This window comes from Lactuca saligna, chromosome 9 (genome assembly GCF_052625555.1).
Source record: "Lactuca saligna cultivar CGN05327 chromosome 9, ASM5262555v1, whole genome shotgun sequence".
Taxonomy (NCBI): Eukaryota; Viridiplantae; Streptophyta; class Magnoliopsida; order Asterales; family Asteraceae; genus Lactuca; species Lactuca saligna.
In genome coordinates, this window is record NC_136425.1 from 78,611,767 (window position 1) to 78,633,568 (window position 21,802).

General features: G+C 35.5%; 3 protein-coding genes across 4 annotated transcripts; 1 reads left to right on the plus strand and 2 right to left on the minus strand.

Moving 5' to 3' along the window:
- Positions 1-5,927: 5,927 nt before the first annotated feature.
- Positions 5,928-7,467, minus strand: LOC145018786 (P-loop containing nucleoside triphosphate hydrolases superfamily protein). Its single transcript, XM_078976631.1, has 4 exons — positions 7,071-7,467; positions 6,811-6,954; positions 6,454-6,726; positions 5,928-6,341 (listed from the first exon to the last, which is right to left on the minus strand). The coding sequence occupies exons 1-4, from the start codon at positions 7,362-7,364 to the stop codon at positions 6,198-6,200; spliced, it is 855 nt and encodes a 284-aa protein (XP_078832757.1). The 5' UTR covers positions 7,365-7,467; the 3' UTR covers positions 5,928-6,197.
- A 6,014-nt stretch (positions 7,468-13,481) lies between these two features.
- Positions 13,482-17,447, minus strand: EMB3136 (Ribosomal protein L10 family protein). 2 transcript variants are annotated; one of them, XM_078975356.1, is made up of 2 exons: positions 16,681-17,447; positions 13,482-13,644 (listed from the first exon to the last, which is right to left on the minus strand). In XM_078975356.1, the coding sequence occupies exon 1, from the start codon at positions 17,403-17,405 to the stop codon at positions 16,704-16,706; it is 702 nt and encodes a 233-aa protein (XP_078831482.1). In that variant the 5' UTR covers positions 17,406-17,447; the 3' UTR covers positions 13,482-13,644; positions 16,681-16,703. The 2 variants fall into 2 exon arrangements, with proteins under 2 accessions (XP_078831482.1, XP_078831483.1); XM_078975357.1 differs by lacking the exon at positions 13,482-13,644 and adding an exon at positions 16,249-16,489.
- Positions 17,448-17,674: 227 nt separating this feature from the next.
- Positions 17,675-20,234, plus strand: LOC145018579 (zinc finger CCCH domain-containing protein 11-like). The gene is made up of 8 exons (XM_078976458.1): positions 17,675-17,981; positions 18,078-18,162; positions 18,256-18,396; positions 18,504-18,592; positions 19,045-19,233; positions 19,362-19,492; positions 19,700-19,802; positions 19,891-20,234. The coding sequence occupies exons 1-8, from the start codon at positions 17,814-17,816 to the stop codon at positions 20,044-20,046; spliced, it is 1,062 nt and encodes a 353-aa protein (XP_078832584.1). The 5' UTR covers positions 17,675-17,813; the 3' UTR covers positions 20,047-20,234.
- The last annotated feature ends 1,568 nt before the right edge of the window (positions 20,235-21,802 follow it).

Sequence of the window (21,802 nt, forward strand, 5' to 3'; positions counted from 1 at the left end):
GAAAACTCCATGCATGCATGACACATTACTTCTTGGATTGATTCCCACCTTGCCCTTTACAGGTCCTAGAGTTGTGTCCCTTGTTCTTGCATTTGCTACAAGTAACACTGATATGCTTCCTTGATAGCTTCTGCACTCCATCATTTGTTGGTTTTTGGGAACCTCCTTCTTGTGCAGCATTCACTCCATCACCTTGACTTGCCTTCTACTTTTTGCTTAACCTTGCACCCTCACTTTGTCTTCTCTTTTTCATAGGCCTTCCCACCTGAGTGCGATGTGGAGGAGGGATTAGCTTTGTGGGACATTCACTTTTGGGCCACATGGATCTACCCTTAATTGGCTCCACCTTAAAAGAATAAGCCTTTTTCCATGTCTCTAGAAAATACACCTTGTGAACCCATTTGTAAATGTCAAGCTCAGCCTCTGGGTCTTTACTCATCTCATTCAGAGTTGTAATTGCATGTCTGCATGGAATTCCAATTAATTCCCATTTTCTGCAAGTGCATGTTTTGTTCCTAACATCAACCACATGTTGATCCTGCAAAGCTCCTGTGACTTGATACTTGTCTCCCCCATTCCACCTAGCAATGTATTGTGAAGCAACTGTTTTTCTTGCAGCTAGGATGTCTGTTGCTGTGGGTGTTAGTGGACCTTTAGCCTTTTTCATTTCCTTCATGACATTGCATATCCTCTTCATTAGATACTCCCTTATGAATTCTAAACATCCAATGACAGGTTTATCCCTTCCTTTCTCTATCTTCCCATTAAACACTTCACACATGTTTGATATCAACACATCAGAAACTGCTCTTCCTGTGTGTAAATTACAATTAAAAAACATTTAATACAAGTCACATACAAGTAAAACAGTTCACTAAGTGAAAGACATAAGGACCAAATTGGAATATATAGATTTACCTGAAAAATGACTCCTTGCCCAATGTTTAGGAGGAATTTGCTTCAACCATTCACATGCCTCCTTATCATACTGACTAAACTCCTTCATCAAATGTTCAAACTCAGGAATGGTGGTAGCTGATGCACACCTCCATAAGTGGTCCCTGTACTCAGTTTGCCTCCATCTTTTCCTCATATTGTCATGAATATGTCTGATACAATATCTATGCTCAGTATTGGGAAAAATTTGCTCAACTGCAGTATGTAAACCCTGCAAAAATTAATTTTCAATCATTAGAATTAACTTACAACCACACTTTAAATGACCAAATGTATAAAAACTACTTCCAACTTTACCTTTTGCCTGTCACTTATGAAAGTAAAATTTGAGTTTCTTCCAAGGTCCAAGTCATCCCCAAGGTTATCTAAAAACCATTTCCAGCTTTCTGTGTTTTCAGACTCAACAATCCCATATGCTAATGGGTAAATTCCATTATTGGAATCAAGACCAACTGCTGAAAGGACTTGCCCAGGGAATGGTCCTTTCATGAAGGCACCATCAAAACCTAATAAGTCCCTAAGACATGCCTTGAACCCTTTTTTCAGTGGACCCAAGCACACATAAATTCTTCTAAACTGCCTAGTTGGGGAATCAGGGTTAGGCTCAGAACATACATCTATTTTCACTGTGGTGTCTGGGTTGGTGGCTTGAAGTTCGAGAACATAGTCCCTCAACAGTTCATACTGCTTTGTGTAGTCACCAGTTACATGCTTTCTTGCCTTATCCTTTGCCCTGAACACCTTGTCCATACTAACACCCACTTGGTAGGTCTTTTGAAAGTGATCTTGTATAGCTCTCAAAGGTATATCTGGATTCGCCTCAACTTGATCAAAGATTTTCTTGCTGATTAAAGAAGCAGTACAAGCCCTGAGTTTCCTTGTTTGCAAACATGTGTGAGTTTGGTTTAAGGTCCTTATAAACCAGTCGGATTCAGGATTTGACCTAGATGCATGAATGTACCAACCACATGTTACTTTTTGTGTCTTTAATTCTTTACCCTTTCTTTTTGAAGTGGTAGCTTGACTGCCCACTTGGCCTTTATTGGTGACAGGTACAACACCTCTACACTGTGCCCTAAGCCTTACATTGTCATTTTTTTTAAAGAAAAGATTCCTTCTTGATTCTAGTGCATGCATATCAATTGCCTCCTTTAATTCTTTTTTACTATTAAATTTATCTCCAACTGAAAAAGATTGTTTATGTACTACCCCAAGACTGCACCTTTTTTCTTTTCTCAAATTCTTGATAAGAGCTCTTCTCTCTCTGTCTTGGTCGGATCCTTCATCCAAAGATTCAAATTCCTCATTGTTAATCACTTCCATATCTTCAGGTTCATGCCCATGAACAACATTTATACAAGAACCTTCCACATCACTTTCAACATTGAGAGTGAAGTCTCCCATGTCCACATCCACATCCTGTATATTGTTGTCAACATCCATTATGTCATCCATATGATCTTCATCTTCTATTTGTCTCTCATCTTCTTCATACTCTGGATCACTATTTTCAGATTCATCATACTCTTCAAAATTTGGATCACTTTCTTGAGATTCATCATCCTCTTCATACTCTTGATTACCCTCTTCAGATTCTCCATCCCCTTCATACTCTGCATTATCATCATCACTCCCAATCAAATTTTCCATAAGGTTATCAAATAACTCATTCAATTGTTCATCAACATTATTAACAGGGGGGGTGTTGTAGCCTTCTTCATCAAAAGTTGATGCCTCTTGAACAACATTTGCAGCCTCCCTAACACCATCCATCTCATCAATATGAACACAAGTTGCTGCCTCCTGAACATTAGTTGAACCATCCAGATCATCATTCTTTTCCTTTGAAATGTGAACAACCTCATCAATATAATCTAAATTAAGCCTCTTGCTACAAGAACTTTCACCTATTTTGGAATTCCCAACCCTACCCCTTCTATACTCTGGTGAGAAACTATCATTCTTACTCCTAAAAAGAATCAGAGACATGAACTCACCAATAGGCTCACCATTACCATGGTTCACATTTTTCATTGGAGAATCTGCATGAACTTGACCCTCAACTTCAGCCCCTTGATCATCATTTTCTGGTAATTCCTCAATGACAACTTTACCCTTTGCATTTGGTGACATGAAGTAAGTCAATAAATTTGTCTTTCCATGCTCTGTGTACACCTCAATCAGCTTGTTATGTGCAATGTATTTAGAAAGGTTGATCACATCCTGATAATTCCCTAAAGCTCTAAGACCAAATTGAAAGTCACCATTGGGTATCCTAAAATGGTAGTATATAACTGGGGATTCATCAGCGAATTCAGAATTTCGTGGGTCTGGGTAACCTAGGTCAAGCATTATGGCATCAAGTTCATGCACAGAAAACTCATCAATGTCCAGATAATCAACATAACGCACTTCACCTCCAATGTACTTTATATCAGGTAATTTAGTAAATTTCCCACCGTGATGAAGCTTAATACTAAACCATGTGGGTGCACCAGCTAAAAATCAAAATTATACATATTAACAAAGTTAAAATTTTGCATTTTTTTGTTCTAAATCAATAAGAAAATGCAAAGTATAAAAGTTAAAGAAAACAGAGCAGCTTACCATATACAGTTGATACATCAACAACTTCGTGTTTTGGTCTAATATGCCACATTACGAACACCATTTCGTATTAAACGTATGCCCTTATATGTGTAGTTTCGATTATCTTGTTTGGATAAGCAACGAGGGTTTTTTGCAGGTTCAATGGAGCAGAAGCAAGAAGGAGGGAGTTGGGGAGTTGATGAGTGTTGGGGAAAGTAAATGAGGGGTAAATGTCAATTAATCCAAAAAAAACGTTTATGCAAAAATGGTCCCTGACATATGAAATGACGAAATTACCCTCACGTGTGAGGCACGTGAGGGGGCTTAACAGTTCCAACTTAACGGGAGTTAAGTCAGGGACCAAAACCACATAGAAACCACTCCAAAAGGACTATGGTTCCAAAAAAAACTCGTGGTTTGGACTAAAACCCCAAAATTTTGCATACCACAGGGACCATTTTTGCAATTCTGTCGAAAAAAAGATATTCTATTTTTTTCTATTTATTCTAAAAATATCCCTTGTTATTTTTATCTTCTTAATTAATCACATCTCTCTCAAATAAATAAATAAGGGTGAGTTATCAGTTTCAAAACACGACCGTAAAACCAAAAAACGAATTTATAAATACTTTGAAGAACCGAGAACAAAACATAATTACATATTTTGGTTCCCAACTGATTCCAACGAGTAGTTTGCTCACTCATAGGTGTCGGAACCGGAACCGAAAACCAAAAAAACGGGAAAGTCGAGATCCAAGAACCAAATAAGTGAACCTACTCGGTTCGGTTCTAATGGGCCTTTTCATTCCTACAAAAATGTTTTATCTAAAGTAATTTGAAGGTACAAAAATGTTTCATTATTTAGTCACCATTGTTCCACTTCTTAAGGTTGCGTTTAGTTACGGAAAAACAATTTTCATTTTCCGTTTTTTGTTTTCCCTTTTCAATTTTCATTTTCCGTTTTCATTTTTCATTGAAAAATTTAGAGAACGCGTTTAGTTAAACTTATTCATTTTTCATTTTCAGTTTTAGAAAATTAGAAAATGTGTTTAGATGTCTATTTTTCTATCGGTTTTCATTTTAAAAAAAACGGTAGTGGTAGTAGGGTACGGGTGGGGGTGCGTGACGGTAGCGGGTCGGCGGCGGTGGTGGTGATGACAGACGATGGTGGTGGCGGCGTCAATTTTGTCAGTGGTGGGGATGGTGGTGGTGCTAGTGACGGGTTAGTGGTGGTGGTGGTGGTGATGGTAGGTCGGTGATTGTTATGGTGGTGTTGGGTGGGTGGGGGTGCGAGTGTGTGTGTATGTGTGTTTGTGGGGGTAGGTGTAGGTTTGTGTGTGTGTGTGGGTGTATGTGTTTGTGAGGGTGGGGGTGGGGGTAGGTGTGGGTGTGTGGGTATGTATGTGTGTGTGTGGGTTAGTGTGTGTGTGTATGGGTGGGTATGTATGTGTGTGTGTTTGTGGGTTGGTGTGTATGTGTTTGTGGGTGGGTGTGTGTGTGTGGGTGTATGTATGTGTATGTGTGTGTGTGTGTGTGTTTATGGGTGAGTGTGTGGGTGGGTGGGTATGTATGTATATGTGTGTGTGTTTGTGGGTGGGTGTGTGTGTGTTTGTGGGTGGTTGTGTGTGTGTGTGTGGGTATGTATGTGTATGTGTGTGTGTTTGTGGGTGGGTGTGTTGGTATGTATGTGTAAGTGTGTGTGTTTGTGGGTGGGGGTGTGTGTGGGTGTGTGTGGATGGGTATGTATGTGTGTGTGGGTGGGGGGTGCTAAGGTGGGGGTAGGTAGAAGTGGATGGGGTGAAGTTGGTGTGTGTTTATAGAAAATTTTTGGAATTAGAAAAATATGGAAAACAATGATTATCAGTTTTCCAAAATTTTCCAACTTGTTTGTAATTTTAGAAAACGGAAAATTTTCATTTTCCGTGAAAAATTTAGAAAAATAGACGAACTAAACGCGTTTTCAAAATTCTCATTTTTCTTGGAAAAATTTTCCGAAAAACGGCTCATTTTTCCGCAACTAAACGCACCCTAAGTATCTTAAACGTTTTTCAAAGAAGTTAAATTACCCAAACTTTTATTTTTGTTCCATTTATGTGAAATCATGTTATTTTTAACATGCTATCTATGGACTAGTTGTTTGGCATAGAACAATTGATTTGAGAGAGCGTTTATTTTCATTTTTTCGCTATTCTTATGGAATGAAATGATAATTATAAATTACTTTCATTCATATAATCTTTAAATCATACATCTACTTAGTCCCTGCAGTGACACTAATGCACGAGGCTTAGCCTCATGTTAAAGATTCCATTATACCAAACTGGATTAACAATCACATATATATAATAATAATACTAGTAAGTGCATCAAAACAACAAAAATTGAAATCCTAACATACATGTTGTTCATCATTATCTTAAATCCACAATTCTTTTATGATTATCTATCCCATTATCATTTTGGGATTATTAGAATATTTTACATCAACCTTACTACTACTACTTTCAAGTAAGATGAACAATTTCCATTCATCATCCTCAAATCCAAATCCAAATCCAAGTCTGAATCATCTTAGCCTTCTTGTATAAAGAATAAATTTCCTAATTATTCATTTTACAATGTAAAGAATGACCAACTTACCCCTACCAAATTCATGCTGCTGCAGATCTTGTATCTTCATGGTCATCCAGATTTAGAGCTTGAAGCAGTTTTGTCCATGATTCCGGGATTCCTCCCGGAAGATCAAACTCTAACAACTTTCCTCTGATCCGATAAAACTCTTCCACTGGTTGACTCTGTAATTATAAAAATTAAGGGTTCAATGCAAGAATTTGTAACATAATTTCATCAATTTTTACACATAATAGCAACTTTGATGTGTATTGTGTAAAGATGAAACAAACATACCTTCTCATGGTAGATGCGAAGGCGTTCTTTAACAACATGTTCAGTGTCATCAGATCGAGTGATAAGTTTTGATGCACAATGTGGAGGTGGAAGAAGGGGAGGCATGTACATTGCAGGGTTTCCATGATCAGCTTTAATGTCAATGCAAGCTACATTATAGTTCCCACCACATTGGCTGCAAGTTCTTCTCCCTAGGCATTTTGCTAACAATGCTTCTTCCCTGAGCTTCAGATTGATTACTAAATCAATGTTTGTTACTCCCTCCAGAATTTCCTGAAATAAGATTTTATGTAGATGAGAACAAATTGAAGAGAAAGAAGATGAAAAGAGAGTAGAATGAAAAACGAAAATGCTCACTGCTTGTCTTATGGTTCGGGGAAACCCATCAAGTATGAAACCTGATTCGCCTTTGGCTTCTTCCCCAATTTGAAGACGATGGGACAATAGATTAATTATGATCTCATCTGGAACTAGCTTCCCTTGGTTAACAATCTCTGTAAGCTGTAGAGTGAAATTAAAAGGAATACTTAGTTTTCTACAGATCTCCTCAATAACCTAGTTTGATCAAGAAATTAAAGTGATGGCAAAAATTGGGGTTAATTGAATTGTCTAGTTACCTGAGAAGAAAGGGGGCCTTTGGAAGAGAGCTCGTCGCGAACGAGATCACCGGTGGCGATATGAGGAACATCGAGGAGTTTGGAGAGGCGGCTGGCGTAGGTGCCCTTTCCGACGCCAGGGCAGCCGAGAAACACCCACTGCACATTCCTTCTGTCGCTACTCTTATTAGAAGCTATCGTGGGCGCTAACACACCAATTTCCGAGGATGATGATGTAGAATAGGGAGAGGAAAAGCGAAGAATTGTGTAGGAAGTGGTCGTTGTAGCTCTCAGCAGACGGCTAAGAACCGCCATGGATGTATAAAACACGCACAAACTGTGTGTAAATCTAATTAAGGGGTTGTCAGCTGTCTTTGTCTTTGGAAATCAATCGGTGCCAACGTCATGACATACCGAACATCGGTGCCCAAAACAACGTGCTTCAATACTTTGAAAGTGAAATCACGGTGCATTGGTCCAATATTATTATTATTATTATTTTTAATTTTTTTTACATGTCCGCCTCCATTGCATCCAATCAAATATAACAGTAAATTACACGAACAGTGCATCGTGCATATACCAAAATACGTGTTTGATCCTATTTTCAAAAATTAACTCGGATAGTTTTTAGTTTGGTTGAAAGTTGTACGTTTCATCCATCATTAGTTTAAATCTACACGCTTCATCCATTGTGAGATTTGAAAAGACTATATTGCCCTTACTTATTTTCTTTTTGAATTTCTTTTATAAATTATACTCACTCCGTCCCAAATTGATAGTCCACTTTTTATTTTTGAAATCTTTTTTCTTCAACTTTGACTTTAAATATTTTTATTTGTGTTATATATTACTTGATAAAAATTATAACAATGAAAAAATAATTAAAATACAATCCATTCATATATTTTGTATCAAGTATTATCTATAAAAAACAAAAATATTTAAGATCAAAATTAAAGAAAAAATACTTCAAAAGTCAAAAGTAGACTATCAATTTGGGACAGATGTAGTAATATATAAAAAATAAAGTGGCCCTTCACCATTACACACCCCGACCCTTATTTAGCTGGATACCCTAAATCTTCCCTCTCGTTTCTCTATCTTCATCTCAAAATCTCACCCCCTGTAAAGTCAAAATCCGTCCACCGGAGTTGGATAATTGCATTTTACACTCCCACCACCCCTCAACTTTATCCTTACATCACCCATCCGATCTGCACTCTTCTGTCTTCCTCTAATCATACTCTTGTCATCATATCCAACCACCTTAATTTGCACATTTCACATATGGTTCCCAATATGAAACTTGTAACCCAATGGTTCTAGAAATCAAGAAAGAGAGAGTAGGACAGAAAGAAGATAGGCGACAAAGGAGGAAGGACAACAACATAACTGTTGCTGGTGGTGGTGGTTTTATTCACCAATTTTATGCATCTGATCCAGTTGGTAATATGTGGAGAATATGTGGTTACATTCGAATCAACACCTGCATTTCAAACCACCGTCTAGGGTTAGACATAACTCCACTATCGCTATCGTTCACAGATCGTCTCCTGTGCGCCGCCATCGCCATCGTCACCTGTACGCTGCCTAGGGTCAAAACCCTAGATCTTATGTAGTGTTCTTCGTTGAGAGAGATAGAGAGATGGAGATAAGAATGATGTGGATGCAAGTATGAGATCAGAAGAGAAGAATACAGAAGACGAGAGTGAAATAGAGATTGAGGTTGGAGTCGATTGCCTTTGTTTGAAACCAAAGATGCCTGGTGATGGTGGATAACTGGATATGAGATGTATCAAAGAAGAGGAAGGGACCGAGGGGGGGGGGGGACGAGTTATCAAATATAAGGGCCTTTTTCTTTTTTAAAAGGAAATAATAATTATTTTTATAATAAATAAAGCAATAAATAAAAAATAAAGAGAAAATAAATCAAAAATAAAATAAATAAGGGCATAATGGTCTTTTTATGTGCGGAGGGATGAAGCGTGTTAGTTTTAAACTAACGAGGGACGGTCCGAGTTAATTTTTGAAAATAGGGACCAAACGTGCATTTTGACATATGTACGAGGGGCGATTCGTATAATTTACTCCAAATATAACTTTCCATTTTTGTTACCAGGGATAAGTAATATATTTTTCGATTTGTACACATTTTATCACTGAGTTTTTTTCATCCACATTTACCCCTTCAACTTGTTAAACTGTATACATTCAGTTCTTATGACCGGTTACTCCAGGTTGGTCGGGAAAAATGGTTTAATAGAGTAATATATTTTTCATTTTGTACACATTTAGTCATTAATATTTTAGTACACATTTAGTCCTTAATATTTTTTGTTTCAAAATAAATCATTTTGTTTTTGTACTTATTCAGTAAGGGGCTGTTTGTTTTTTGTGTGAAGATCTGCGCAACCACTTTTGTCTGCGCCGCACAGACAACGCGCAGACGTATGCCCTCGCAGATTGTTTGTTTTTTGGAAGTGCGCAGATCAGAAAACGTTTGCGCGAGGTCTTCCTGGCGCAGACATGGGCCACTGTCTTCAAAGGTCTTCAGACCTTATTTTAACCTAAACCAAAAAAAAAAAAATGGCCATCGTGCAGTTTTTTTTTTTCATTTTTTTGTTAAAAATGCATTTTTAATGTTTATAACATGAAATTAAGTTTAAAAATTCAATTTATTTTAACGGCCCGCAGAAGTTAAAAACAAACAGTCTTCTTATTGCAGACTGCAGACATTTGGTCCATCTCTTCTGCCGCAGAGGCTTGCAGATGTGGTCCGCAGACTGCATACATTTTGACTTCAAAAAAACAAACAGCACCTAATTTATGAATGATTTCTTTAAGTTTTTCTCACGACATCTTACGTGGGACAATCATTGATGAAGTGTGTGGACTTGTTGATGTTTATGTGTAACGTCTCATTTTCACAACAAAAAATTTTCATTTTTAAATAAGGCAAAAGTCCCTAATTCTAAATCCATTATTAAGAAAAAAACGTTTATTCCAAAATACATTTATCGAAAATCAGAGTAATAAAAGAAACACATAATTCTCAATACTGTTGATGAGTGTGCTTCTCCTTCCCACGATCAACGATAGAACCTGAATAATAAACAACTGGGTAAGCACAAAATTTAGTGAATTTTCCCCAAAATACTCGATACAACAAACGGATTATCCTGCATAACGAGCCCACACTCATCATAGTGGAATACCTTGGACCAGTCAGTTGTCAGACAGGAATGCCAACATGCAATAGATCCAGTCATTCATCAGACTGGAATACCCAAGGTTTGTTAGTATGTCGGCTTAACCCAACCGCTCTTATCGAGCCTCTGTGTCTACATCAGGTATCTTGGCCTACAACTATAACCTACAACATATAGCAAGACCACCTTAAACTATCCCACCACCATATGACTATCCTACGTAAGATGTCATGAGAAAAACCTAACGAAATCATTCATAAGTACTAAATGAGTACAAAAACAAAAATGACTTATTTTGCTACAAAAAAAATATTAAGGACTAAATGTGCACAAAAATATTAAGGACTAAATGTGTACAAAGTGAGAAATATATTACCCTATTAAGTCATTTTTACCGGCTAATCTAGAGTAGTCGGTCATAATGACTAAATGTGTACAGATTAACAAGTTGAAGGGGGTAAATATGAACGAAAATAAAAGTCAGTGACTAAATGTGTACAAATCAAAAAATACATTACCCTTTTAAGTTGTTATCCCTTGTTATTATTATTGTTATTTTTGACGTATAATATTATCATCATGGTTTTTACTTTTTACTTAGGTAAAACATAAGAAAAAAATATGTAAGTTGTATTTGGTATGATTGGTGTGTTTGTTCTTTCAATATTTTATGATTTTTTGTTTTCTTTTTGTCCTGCCTTTGCCTTTTAGACAGTGATTTATAATATAATTCTGTCATTTCCAAAAAAAAAAAAAAATAATCACAGTGCATTATTACACTTTTACCCATTACCAATTACCCATAGACTATTAGGCTACTCAGAGTGGGTTGGGAGCTCGACAAAACCAATATGGCTTGTCAAACACCATGTTGGATGCTCGACATGTCAAATTTTGTGCCCTTCTCGATATTTTTTTTGCCTTGCTCTCCCCTCGACAAAGACTTGCCAAGGGAGAATACTGAGGTGGAGCTCAACATCCACAACACCACTCACACCAACATTATTGATGGACCATCCACCTCTACCAACCAACATGCCTCCTAGTAGGCTAGTACAATATCAATATTTTATATTTTCTTTTGTTTTCATCTCTTCTAACCCATAAGACATGAAAATTCATGTCTCTAAACACACACATTGTGGTACAAGTTTTAATGCATATAGTACAACTTGATAGGAGAGAAAAAAGAGAGGGAGTTCACTCAACCCTTATCTTTTCACCCTAGCTGAAATGGTGTTGTCGACGGTACTTCGCTGAACACACACCCTTATTTTTCAACAGTTTGTCAACAACTTTTAGGTATCATGTTGTATTATATTGCTTAAACTAACCAATTTTTTTATTTAGTTTTAACAAAAAAAACTTTTTCACAATCTTGAAAACTAACCAACTACTCTAAAATGGGTTATTTCGGACACGAAGAAAACAGGTCAAATCTATATGTGTTGACCCCTCCTATATAAATGGAACATACCTCATACCATAATGACATCCAGGTCAATTCAATATTTTTTTAGTTGCACTTTAAAGTTTATTTTGAATAAACACATATATTCTACGAACTAGGTTAGTTTGATTTTTTTATCTAATACATTTCTAAGTTGGAATATGAAAAATGCATGTTCAGAATATGAAGAATGACTATGGATTAAGACTAAAAATTCTAGAACATTTCGTCTATTAAGTGCATGGATTTCATTTTCATTTTGTATTTGTGTTCAAAATATGAAGAATAATTAGCACTAGGACATAGCCTAAACAAACTTAGAAAACTATCTTACCATACATCTTACCATACATCCGAAAGTGACAAATGAAAACTTCAACCAATTCACATATTTTTTAATGTGAGTAAAAGTTCTCGGGTTTTGATATCGCCATATTTAGTCATATATCTTAGGCGATATATTTGTGTTTTTAGCTACAATTAGTCATTATTTTTTATAAATGATACTTAATTTGTTTATATTTCATTTTTGTAGCGGCAAAAATATTCTCAAGGAAAAAAAACAATTTACAAGGCTCGAGGCTAAGGAATTGGAAGCATTCATTAAAGAGGAAATTCGTTCACAAAAGTGTGTCACATCATGGTCATATGCATGCCACGACGTGGTGAAGTGTCAGACATAGGAGGTTCTCGAATAATTTGAATGTAAATCTTGGAGTGCGCGTATAAAAAAATGATGCCACGATGTGGTGGCATATTTTAGGTAAACTTATAAAAACAGAATTAGGTCAGAGTTTGAAGGGGTGCTACAAAGAGCTGCGATTAACTGCGATTATTGACGACCAAAAACTCCTTAGAAACCCTAAGGAGACCAGGGATCGATTGAAGAACAAGATTAGAAGAGATCCAAAGACGAGAAGCGATAAATCAATCGGTTTGCTTGATTTCAACATGTTTAATCTACTTAACTCAATGTTTTATTTGTTTTTTCTGATTTAGTTATGGGCTAAAAACCCTAGACGTTCGTTTAGCATAGAAGATCCTTGAAACTATGTGTTGATTTTGATTTTATTTGGATTTATTTAGTTGATTTTTACTTGTGTTTGGTATATCGACTACCTTAACGTTTTGATTTTTATTGCTTATCTTTAAGTTATTTTTAGTTAGATGACCACTCCAATTGCATTACTTGTTGTTTAACCTTTTATAATCATTAAATAGTTAGATATAGAGATTGAAAAAATCATAGAGTTAGGTTATACTCATTAGTAACTTTAGTTGTGTTAGAGAGTATTAGTTATCCATGTTATGTGCTTGATTAATTGTCTTGATCATAGATAAGAAAATCACTAGATATTATCATTTTGTAACATCTCAAAATTCATAGTAAAATTTTCAATTTTAAAGCTGTAAACCATACAAAGAGTTGTTCCAAAACCGATTATAGTGAGTCTATTATTTAAAAATCAGAGTAAAGATCATAATTTGCCAATGTGGAAAACTCTAGGGGATGTTGTGCAGTCACATCGGACCCTTCCCTTTGTAGTGGATGTACCTGAAACCATAAACATAAAATCGTACGAACAAAGCTTAGTGAGTTCCCCAAAATACCACATACCATACATACAATAAAGATTGTTATGTGCCAACCATAGTCTTGTCGTTATGCCATGAGTCGTATCATGGTCTTTCCTTGTCAGACCAGGGGCCAAAACCCTAGGTCTTACAGACAAGTGCCAAGAGCCACCTCCTAATGTAACATCTCAAAAGTTCAAACAAAAATTTCATTTTTAATTCAATTCAAAACATCCAGTAATCATGTCAAAACAAGCAAAGTGTATCATAGTGAAATAATATCAAAGTACAAATCTCCAAAAACATGGGCGGATGTGGTGCGATCAAGATGGAGCCTTCCCTTTCGAGCTGGAAGTACCTAAAACATAAACTGAAAACTGTAAGCACAAAGTTTAGTTAGCTCTCCCAAAATACCCCATACCATAAAACAACTCAAAAGTCAACACGCTCTCAAAATCCCACAACGGGTGCTAGATGCCACCTAGATAATCACACAAGGCAAGACCTTAATCTATCTACTAAGATATTAACAATTGAATAGAAATCAAAAGTCCAAAGTCAACCCTCAAGGTCAATGGTCAAAATCAATAGTCAATGTTGACTTCAACCGACCGCCACGACGTGGTCTTCCTTGGCCACACCGTGGTCCGCATGCGATCCAACAGACGGGAAAATCCCAACCGCCACACCGTGGTTACCTAGGACCACGTCGTGGTTGTTGATATCCCAACAGCTTAATGCATTGAGCTGTTTCCTTCGATTCAAAGAGCTCCAAAGCTTAGATATGGACATAAATGTGATCTAAAAGGATAACGTTTTCAACTTTCTCCATTAGGACCATCCACAGGTCCCAAAAAGGCTTAATAAGGCAAGAACCTAGCCAATAAACACTTATTCCAAAAAGGTCTAAAATCCATCCTTTCTAGAAGTGATTCTAGCACTAAACTAACCTAAAAGTCCAATAACCTAGGGCCCAACTAACCCCTCTTCCGAAAACAAATGGCCCCCTTACATAACAACACCTTTAAAAGAAACATGTCCCCAACCTGAAACTCTAACTCATAACAATGTCTGTCAGCATAACTCTTTTGTCGACTCTATATTGTCTTAAGGGTAAATAGTCATTTTATGTCTTTATGGACGACCTGAGTGAAAAAAACGTAATACAATGACTGTTCGAGTTAATTTTAAAAAATAGAGACTAAACGTGCCTTTTAACACATATACGATGGACAATTCGTGTAATTTACTCATTCTTTTATTTCATCATCTTCTAAGTCTATTAGAAGAAAAATCAAGTGTTCAGAGGGTCACCAAAGAACAAAAGAATGAATAAAGAGGTAAAGAAGCAAGATAAGAGTGGAAAAAAAATATATAGTTTTAAAGATCAACACAACGCGTTAACAAGATGCTTTGAGACTGATCTTAATTGGGATGTCATTCCAAAAGTCAAAGGTCAACTTTCTGTTCACTATGTAACCAACTCCATTAATTGAAAAAGCTTTTAGTAAGCAATAGTTTCAACTCTTTTTCAAGAATTTTGTTAGACAAATTGAAGAAACAATTTTGATTCTGTTTGCAATTTTTTCAATTTAATATGATATTTTGATCCACAAATCTAAAATATTCATTGATATTAGTTTTATCATTTGCACTTACCATTAGCCTCTTAGCTTTTATAGGGTCCATATATGGTTTTAAGAATCTTAAAGACCTATAAGAAACACACATAGTGTAGGATGATGAGTTCCCACACTAACATTTCTATTTTGTGATTGACACCTTTTAAACACTCATTGACATCAAAAGTTAAATACGTATAGCTAATTTTTTCAGAAAACAATACAATTTCAACCAATAAAAATATTTTAAAAACTAAATAGAATGTCTATTTGATAAAATATCATGTCTTTTTAACCGCCCTGTTATTTTGACACACTCATTTTCTAGTTGAATGTATGCTATTCCTACCACCGTTTTATCGTATTTTTTTTAAAATATGGAATTGATGTTATATTGTTGTTAATTAAGGAATAGAAAGTTTGCCAAGACAATGTTTTCAACTAGCGTGCCTATTGGTTAAATTATGCTATTTTAGTTTAGATTCCTTTATTTGAATAGATCTCAACTCAAACTAAAAACTGATCAAGCTAATTCAAGAGTAACAAAATTAAAAGGAAAAATAAATTCTAATCGGTTTGGTTTGGTCATCCTGAATTCGATTTTTAGGACATTAGTGAATTCACAAGATTTTAAGCCGATAACCTAACTTTCAACTGAACAATACTAATCTTGGATTTAAATATAACTTTATTGTACATAATTAAATATAGGAAATTGGTTTTTGTAGGTTCTGTTTGGTCTTAAGATCGTTTAAACCCATTTTGGCACACCAATATTTTCAACAAAAAGAGAATCGTGTATTGTTTGTAATGTGGATGAAGTATTTGAATATTTGATCTCAGAAACGACATTTAAGATGGTATTTGAATATGTTTATTTTGCAACAAAATGATGTGTACAACATGATCACATATAAGATGGTAAAAACCCGTTAATATTTCTTGTTAATTTATTGCTAACTTGAAAAACAAATTCATTTTTGTTTTTCAATCAATAATATTATGACATATTGTATGCAACTCTAACTCGATTTCAATTCAAAATCCATTCTAATCATCCAGATTCTCAGATTCGGGTTTGCTTATGATGAAATTCTGTTTATATGTTGACTTTGGAAGTCAATTCCCAAAATCTTGCAAGACAAAATCGATGTGAACTTTCTTGTTCAAATATATAACTCTATTGCCATAATCCAATTTCTAATGACAAGAACATTGCTACTTACTATTTACTGGTTAACAATTTATTGTTTTAGAAGTTGGATTTTTGTTAGTGATACCAGTTTTCATATAAAAGTTCAATTTAAAAACTATATAACATGACACCCAAAATGCCTAACTTTTATCTCAAATCCCTACTCCTTATGTTATAAAACCAGTTTAAGCAAAAAACACAACACCTATAAGGTCAAAATCTGATCTAAAATCAATGACTTAACACCACAAAACACCCAAAAAGGTCCAAATTTAATCCAAAATCATCAGTTTAAACTAACAACAGAGGGCTTCTAAATCTTAAAAACACTTTACAATCCAACATAAAATGCTCACAAGATCATCTTTGGATTCAATATGCTTACCCTGAAATTCGAGTTTAAACTTTCATAGTTACATTCAAGTTCTTATAGCAGAAGATCAGTTGAAGAAAAGAGATCATGAAATTGTAACTTTTATAGTCGTGATATATGACTGTATCATTAGATTATACAAGATTCTACATGATAACCCTGAAATTCGATTAAAACTCAAAAAAAATTGCACAAAAAACTTACAGATTTGTAACATGAGAGCATTATCATTGCTCTGCACCACTCTCTTCTTCCAATTTCTTCACATACGCCTTCAATGTCATAATTAAATTCCTCGCCGGAGCTTGCAAAGTCCCCACCACCGACGTCGCAGGGCCCTTCAAAGAACCCAACAAGTTCGCATAAACCTCCGCTCTCGTCGGCATAGTCTCCAACGCCTTAAACTCCTCCGGTGGATAATACTTCCCTTCAAAAACCGCTCCACTGAAATCATTCTCTTCTAGCTTCTTCTCTTTCTGAAAAGTCCGGTAGGGTTTAATAGCAGCCGGAATCTCCTCGCTGTGAACAAACATCCACGCATTCATCCCCTTCATACACGGCTTCAATGCTTCCCATGGCGTGCCTTCAATTGCTTTCAAGACCAATGTGTTCTTTGCAACTATGAGTTTGGTGGTTTCCGGGAGGGTTGTACGGAGCTGCTGGAATTGTTGGACGGTGAAACCTTGGTATTTGATGCCGGCGATGAGGTAGCAGTCTTGGAGCTGTTCTTTGACTGTTTCGATCGTTTCTTCTTTCTTTGTACGGCTGATTGCGGAGCGGATTGTGAGGGGTACGCGGTTGGGTTTACGGTGGGAAGTGGTGGTGGAATGGAGGAGAAGTGGGTTGTGGAAATGGGTTTTCAGGGATACGGCGGTGGAAGCCGGTGGTGGGAATTTGGAGGACGGGAGGGTGAAAAGGGTTGCTTCCATTTTTCTATGGATTGGGGAAGAAGATGGAGGTGTTGATTTTTGTAGTGACAACAACTTACCTTATCTCTTGCATCATGGATTTGCCAGACGAAACGACGTCGTTGTATGGACTGAAATTTAAAATATTTCCAAGAAAGACCTAAAATTGTAAATTTTTTAAACAGTATGCAAAGTATGTATTTTTTGAAATAATACAGGGACTGATTTACTACTTTCTAATTAATTCGACACAACATGAATCACACTCCGATTATATATCTTTTTAGTTCTACTCTGAGATAATATAAAACCCTAGAATGATCGATTATTATAAGTTGATTCGTAGTTTGTGCAATCAATTCGATCGATATTCTCGTACGAACAAAATATTAGGATATTCAAAGTTCGAATTTGTTCTGTATTAAGAGGATGCCTCCGAAACAATCAAAAGCGGAATTAGCGAAGAAGCAGAAAATTGTGGAAGACAAGACATTTGGACTTAAGAACAAGAACAAGAGCAAGAATGTTCAGAAGTATGTGCAATCACTTCAACAGAACGTACAACCTAAACCCGATGCTTCCAAACTTGCTGCTAAGGTATCTATTTCGATTGGCTGTTTCGATTTTAGTGGATATCGAGGGATTAGCTGATCTCAATTGAGTGTTGATTAATTTTAATTTCCAATTTTACAGAAAAAGAAAGAGGAAGAGAAGGCTAGAGAGAAGGAATTAAATGATTTGTTTAAGATTGCTGTTGTTCAACCGAAAGTACCTCTTGGTAGGTTTTTGATTTACTCTAGCAATTTGATCTTTTTATTAGGTCAGATCATAGTTTTATTGATGAATCCTGGATTCGAATTGCTTTGGTTAGGGGTGGATCCGAAGTCTATATTGTGTGAATTCTTTAAAGCTGGTCAGTGTGCGAAAGGATTCAAATGCAAGTTTTCTCATGATCTGAATGTACAGAGGAAGGGTGAGAAGATTGACATCTTCAGTGATAAGCGTGATGAAGGTATATATATATTTTTTTGCTTAAGTTATTAAATTTATCATCATTACTTTCTTGTGATGACTTGATATGGAATATAAGTATTTCTTTGATCTGCAATATGGTTTTAGGAACAATGGAGGATTGGGATCAGGAGACATTGGAAAAGGTTGTGGAATCGAAAGGGAAAGAGTATAACCAGAATAAACCAACTGACATTGTATGCTCTCTTAATCTCTTTAAACTTTTTCCAACCATGTTGATATTATTCATGACTCCATATGTTCATACTCTGCCAACTGTTTGTATAAAAATAAAATAAACACAAACCCATAAACAATGTTAATATTATTCATGCTCCAACCTCTAAAATCTAAATCAAATCCTACTTTATCTTTGCCAATGTTTCAGGAGAGTTGTATGAATCAAAGGCATTGGTGCCTTTTGTCAGGTGCTATTTTTTCTACCTTACAGTGATAAATATCAATTCTATCTCTTAAACTAACTGAAAACATAAACATTATGAACCCTTTTAACAACCATAATGATTATCCTCACATTGTTTGACCTTTTTAGTCACCAAAGTTGATGAATTTGCATATCTATGCATCTAAATTTCTTGGCATTAGCCATGAAGTTATGATAATTAACTTTTTATGAATTCATGAGTAGGTTTGCAAGCATTTTCTAGAAGCAGTGGAGAAGAAACAATATGGATGGTTTTGGGTTTGTCCCAATGGTAACAAAGAGTGTCATTATAGGCATGCTCTTCCTCCAGGTTACATTCTTAAGTCACAAATGAAAGCACTTTTGGAAGAAGAATCCAACAAGCTAGCTATTGAGGATGAAATTGAAGATCAGGTTGGTATTTTTTATTATATTTTTTCATGTAACTTTATATATGTGTATTTTTTTAGTTACTTAAATGTCATTCTTTACTATTTTGCATTAGAAATTGGTTCTTACTAATGTTTTTTGATTTTGTTTAGCGTGCAAAAGTGAAAACCACAACTCCAATGACTACTGAACTATTTTTGGAGTGGAAGAGGAAGAAGGTGGAAGAAAGAGATGCTGGTTTGGCTGCTCAAAGAGCAGAGAGGGCTAAAAATGACCGAATGAGGTTTGTTAGCTCATATAATTACATTTTTGCCCCTATGTTATAGTCTTTTTTTTGGGGTTTGGATCAAAAAGGAATCTTTTTAACCTTTTTCTTTGTTTTTGTCCTTTTGGTATTATTATTATATATATAACTCTTTTGGTCGCTGACACCATACATTGAAGGGTGTTAAGTGTGCGTAAAATGACCATTTTGCCCTTACTTTGACAGTGGTCGCGAGTTGTTTCTATCTGATGCTAGTGTGTTTGTGGATGATGCTGAGGCGTATGAGAAGTATCACCGCGAAGAAGAACCTGATAACAACATGAATAAGGTATACTCTCAAGTTCCAGTTAAACATGTATCCTTGCAAAAAGACATGAATGCCCTTGTCCTGACCATGCGTTAACCTTTGATTGCAGGGACAAAATGGTACTTCTACTGCTGGACCAAGCACATCGACAAGTGTGGCTGATATTGAAGAAGAAGATGATGATGATCTAGATATGGATGAATTGAATGAACTTGAAGCAAGCTTGTCAAAAGCATCCGTTCAAATTAAAGAGCCCCAAAAATAAATCTAATTTTTATTTTTCTTATCGAATTTCAGAAGCTTAACTTATTGCTCATGTGTGCTTGTGTTGCTCGATTTTCGATCATCTATGTTTTGATTGTTGAAATAAAAGTCCAAATGGTTGTTTAACATTGTAATGTATTGCCCACAGGGCATAGATAAATGTCAAGGATACAAGTCTAACAACTGCAATTGCAATGGGTAATATAAGTGTCCACAAATAGCAACAAATATACTTGTTATTAAAAGGGAAAATATCACGATGCCATTATGTTTTTAGGTTTATATTTTGTAAACTGATGTTTTATTATCGAGAAGATGCTACGAAAAACTAAATGTATACAAGGAAATAACAAAAAACTAAATGTATGCAAGGAAATACATATTTCTTTGCACCGGTAGCTAGTCTTTCCCATTTAGTTTGATGAATGTGATATTGCACCCTTTTGTCATGTACAAAGTTTTCGGAAAAATTATTGGATTGTTTGAAGAACTCCGGAACAATCAAGTATCCTTGATGAGTCTTTGGAGAGATCGCGAACATATTACGAGACCCTGCAAGATGTTAGAAAATTATAGAAGTCCTTAGAAAAATATAGAGCGACCGAGAATGATCCAGAAGATACAAGATGAAGCTATAATAAATCGGATGACTCACTACAAATAAAATATCATTTAATGGCACACAAAAAGTGCCACTAAATACCTAAAAAGCGCCACTAAAAGTCTCTTAGAGAATTAGGAACACAATTACAAAGTGTCATTGAAAGCGCTTCCATTAAAACCTTTTAGTGATATTTTTCGATTTTGCTGCTGCAGGTTTTTAGGTCTTTAGTGACACTTTTTTATTTGTCACAGTAGACAAAAAATCTTTTGTGGGACATATTTTGTGTCAATAATTACTCATGTGCTTTAGAGTTCACGCCACTTTTAGTAGCACTTATTATTTGCCACAGGAAAATATTTTGTAATGTCATAAATATCCACACAATCTAGAATTCATGTTACTTATATAGACACATTTTTTGCTAAAATATAAAATATAAAACTAATTATATTGTCGTCTATGAAAAATAAGAAAAACTCCATTGAATCAAATGTCTATTTAAATGTCAAATAAGTCTAAATGTAGAACAAATTACACACTAAACATAAAAATAACTAATAAAAGTAAAAAATAAAACTTAAAACTTCATTATAGTGGAACCTACTCCCCAAAATTCTGTTAGTTTGAAATGACACCCCATTATTAGTAAATTCATTATGTAAGGGTTCACGTAGGAATCTGTGATTGACATGACACCCCATTATTAGTAAATTTAATCATGAGGAACTTCACGGTCTTCTTATTTCTTACTCATTACAACAATGAAGTTATGAAACAAACTTAGTAAACGTCTATCTCTTCTTTGACCTCTTCCTACATAGAATTCACATTAGATTTAATTTTTAATTTTTTATTTTTCACTTTATGTCCACTACAAAAATCTAACCTTTAATCTGGCTCATTTTCTACTTCATCTTCTGGCTCTGGTTCATGTAGTCAAACCAAGTAATTTGGTCAATAAAACCAACCAATCTTCATAGTGAAATTCAAATCAAGGTGAACCGGATGTGTTAGGCACCCTCTCTACGAAGTTTAGATAACAGGCAGTTTGGGAAATCAACAAATAAAGGTCATCTTATTAGTGCAGGTGAATTAGGGGCATTTTAGCCATTTATCAAGGTGAACCAGATGTGTTAGGCATCCTCTTCAGTCA

Bases quoted from the DNA above. Each gene is read 5' to 3' on its own strand.
- EMB3136 (XM_078975356.1), bottom strand. From the start codon at position 17,405: ATGGAAGCAACCCTTTTCACCCTCCCGTCCTCCAAATTCCCACCACCG.
- LOC145018579 (XM_078976458.1), top strand. From the start codon at position 17,814: ATGCCTCCGAAACAATCAAAAGCGGAATTAGCGAAGAAGCAGAAAATT. The intron at 17,982-18,077 runs GTATCTATTTCG...CCAATTTTACAG, and splicing joins CTTCCAAACTTGCTGCTAAG to AAAAAGAAAGAGGAAGAGAA. The intron at 18,593-19,044 runs GTATGCTCTCTT...ATTCATGAGTAG, and splicing joins AGAATAAACCAACTGACATT to GTTTGCAAGCATTTTCTAGA.
- LOC145018786 (XM_078976631.1), bottom strand. From the start codon at position 7,364: ATGGCGGTTCTTAGCCGTCTGCTGAGAGCTACAACGACCACTTCCTAC. The intron at 6,955-7,070 runs GTAACTAGACAA...TTCACTCTACAG, and splicing joins AAGGCCCCCTTTCTTCTCAG to CTTACAGAGATTGTTAACCA. The intron at 6,342-6,453 runs GTATGTTTGTTT...TTATAATTACAG, and splicing joins TTCGCATCTACCATGAGAAG to AGTCAACCAGTGGAAGAGTT.